This window comes from Condylura cristata, unplaced genomic scaffold, assembly GCF_000260355.1.
Source record: "Condylura cristata isolate star-nosed mole 26May11 unplaced genomic scaffold, ConCri1.0 scaffold00002, whole genome shotgun sequence".
Classification (NCBI taxonomy): Eukaryota; Metazoa; Chordata; class Mammalia; order Eulipotyphla; family Talpidae; genus Condylura; species Condylura cristata.
The window spans coordinates 37303978-37307199 of record NW_004567103.1 but is presented as its reverse complement, the minus strand read 5'-3'; the positions used below and the strand labels follow the sequence as shown (position 1 = coordinate 37307199).

At 38.0% G+C, this 3222-nt stretch overlaps 1 protein-coding gene across 1 annotated transcript in view; it reads right to left on the bottom strand.

Annotated features, from left to right (window-relative positions):
• Positions 1–974: 974 nt before the first annotated feature.
• The window catches only part of FRZB (frizzled-related protein), a 31316-nt gene continuing 29068 nt past the window's right edge, over positions 975–3222 (bottom strand). The window contains exon 6 of the mRNA XM_004674465.2: positions 975–2221. Coding sequence (XP_004674522.1) covers positions 2105–2221 — 117 coding nt within the window. The 3' untranslated portion in view covers positions 975–2104. The remainder of the gene's footprint in view (positions 2222–3222) is intronic.

The following is a 3222-nucleotide window of genomic DNA, read 5'->3' as shown; positions in this document are numbered from 1 at the left end:
TTATAACTATCAAACATAACTACTAAATGAACTTTATTTATGGGCTTTGTGCCATTAGTGACTTTAAAGTAACTGAGCTTCCTACAGATGACATGATCAAACATTGCATATACATGGCCAGTGTGGAAGGTGGCCGAAAAACACTGCTAAACCTAAGAAAGAATCTAGGCCACTTTCACTTAAAAGTTGTACATGGACTGCACATCAATTGTGTCTAATTTCTACACAAAATTTATTGCTCTACCTCCAAAGAAAACTGCAGGGGCTGAAAGCATCTATGGCTTTCATTGTACATCAAATTATTTCGCCACTTGCTATGCTTTGGAAGAGTTGATGATATCTGGATGGAGAAACTAATCTCTTTAAATCTTGTGCAGTCTGTTCTTGCCTGTCTTCCCACAGTGAACAGGAAAAAGCATGAGGAAAAAAGCATGAGGAAAAAGCATGATGCATAAAAGCTCTACATGGCAGCCATCAGTCCTTAAAGCTCAAGTCAAAGCACAGAAAGCAAGACAAGTGATTCTGCGGAGCCGTTCATCCACTGTGCCCCTTCATTTCTACCCTGTGACACCCAAATTCACCCTCTGCTACAACAGCAGCATGGTGAAGACGTTATACCCAGACTGGACACCTGGGGATAAAAAGCAAAGGGCAGACATTGAAATTATCTGAAAGTGACCCCCGAGCATCTTCGGAGGTGATGTGGTCCCCATGAAAGCAAAAGTGGGCAACTTTCCTTTTGGGACTGAGGAATTTGTTGGAGTTTGGGGACCTATCAGAAGGCAGGGTGTTCTCTTCTTTCCACAGAGAATTTAGATGAATTATTATTTGCCATTTTAAGAAACCTTTGTTCAGAAAAGATTTTCATTCTTATCTGGTTGTCCTTATAGATGGAACCAGCACCACTTTGCTTCAGAGCAGTATTTTCAGTGTACCCTAGCTAGAAATTTGGTTCTAGATATCAAACACGAAAATTGAAGGGAAGACCAACAATAATTTCTTTTATTAGATACTTTGCTGAGCATTAAACATCCCAAATCCAAATGATAAAGCGTAGGTCTGTCATTCAGTCCAGCTTGGGTGTGAGTGCACACACACACACACACGTACAAACACGCACACACATCAAAAGAAGAACCTTGCACATTTTATGTCCTGCAACTACAGCATTTTATAGAACTACATACCTTTTAAAAATAACATCCTGGTGCACATGTCCACATTCTCTCTCTGGTCAATGCAGCAAGTCAGATTTATTTTATTGAAAAGAAAGAAAAAGATGTATACCAAAGGGATTATTTAGGGATGCAAATTAAACAAAATGCTGATAACAGCAGATGTCTAGCTGTAATTCACATCCTTAATGCTGACTAATATATTCATAATCAAATGAATATATTGCCAAAAAAAAAAAAAGCTACTGCTAATACCACACCAGCTATTGGTTTCAGTTGTGCTTCTCAATCAAGCAAAATGTTCTTCCCCAACTCCTAACACTACTTTGCTTCCTGCCAATCTTGCAAATAGCTCATCTTACATGTCGTTTTCTCATAAATGCTTCCCGCGCTTGATTGCTTTGCCTGTGTGGCACTTGATTTCAAACTGCCATCCTACCTTTACACACATTTAGATTTCATAAGTGTGAGAATGTCCCTAAGGCATACAAAAATGAGGCTTGTAATTCGATCTGTAGTGTATATTTTACAGCATATCTAGCTTTCTTTATTTACCAGAACTCCCTGTTTGCATCCAATATTGCATTCCCCATCCAGACAAGAACAGAATGGTAAATTTACTCCAGCCAAGAGCCCCTGATATCAACATGTTTAATTTATCATTATTGCAAAGAATAATTTTCCCATGATTAGCGAAATAGAATACATATGTTTTAAGGATCTGCACCCAAACCACAAAAAAGTTGGGGGAATAGGGAAAGAAAAAGAAAAGCAGAAAATAAAAGAGAAAATAGAAGTAATCAGTTACCACATGATTTTTTTGTGGTAAAAAATAGAATATGACGTGCAATAGTGCAATTTTCTCTTGCTAGTCCAGCAATGCAAGTCTTAGTAGGAAATCCATTGATATTCTTTCTGCATTTCAGGATTTAGTTGCGTGCCTGCCGGGGCTGAGAATTCCTGCCAGACTTCTGACTCTGTGTGGAATCACTGAGACTCGAATCACTTTTACTCAGTCCAAGATGACGGAGCTTCATATCCCAGCGCTGCAAAATTGAGAACAGAAAATGGTCACAGGCTCTTATCACCAGAGTCGTGATATCTATCACTCTACTAGGCACCGTCAGATCTTGCAAGCATTTTACAAAAGATTCTCCCAAAAGTATATCTATATCCCAGTGACAATGAGATTGATATTGTATAAACACAATTTTTGACTTTAAAAACTCAAAAGTTGGGCTCTCCCACATGATGCAAGGGGTTAAAGCACAGCATTATGAAGCTGTCTGCAGCCACTGCAGCACAGGTTTGATCTCAGCCAGGAAGGTGACCCACATGGGGTGGCGGACCTTTTCTGTCTCACCCTCAGCAGTGTATTTCAGTCGATCTGCCTGCTCTGGTTCCCCCCTCTGTCTCTGGTGAATCCTCTCACGCCCCACACCTCTGGCCTCTACCTCAGTTCTTGTATGCATAAATAAATCTTTCAAAAAAAAAACCCTCAAAATTGGTAAATCGGTCAAGTTTTCATATCAAATATTTAACCTTAAAATCTCTACGTTAATATAATGTCTATTGATATCTGGGGTTATTTCCTCAGGGAACAAACACAAGTCTGACTTCACAGGTGATCAACAGAAAATAGAAGATTTTTTTCTTTATTTTTCAAATAAGGAATTTGAAAAAAGGGTCATTTTTTCATCTTTCTCTTTTATGTCATGTTAGAATACATCCTTTTAAGATCTATAGGATTTGAGCAGTGAAAAATGCAAATTTTTCTAATATCTACCAATTTTTCTAAGTAATATATCTACAGACAAAGCAGACAAGATTTTACTTCATTCTAAATTTTAATAACCACAATGAGGTTTACTAATATTCATATTAGCAATGTCAATAATGCTTACAAAATGTAATAAATGGGAGTTATATTTTAGGCATTAAAAGTGGTGAATAAATGGCACATCTTCAAACAACTAGCAACAACAAATGTTGGCGAGGATGTGGAGAAAAAGGAACTCTCCTGCATTGCTGGTGGGAATGCAAACTA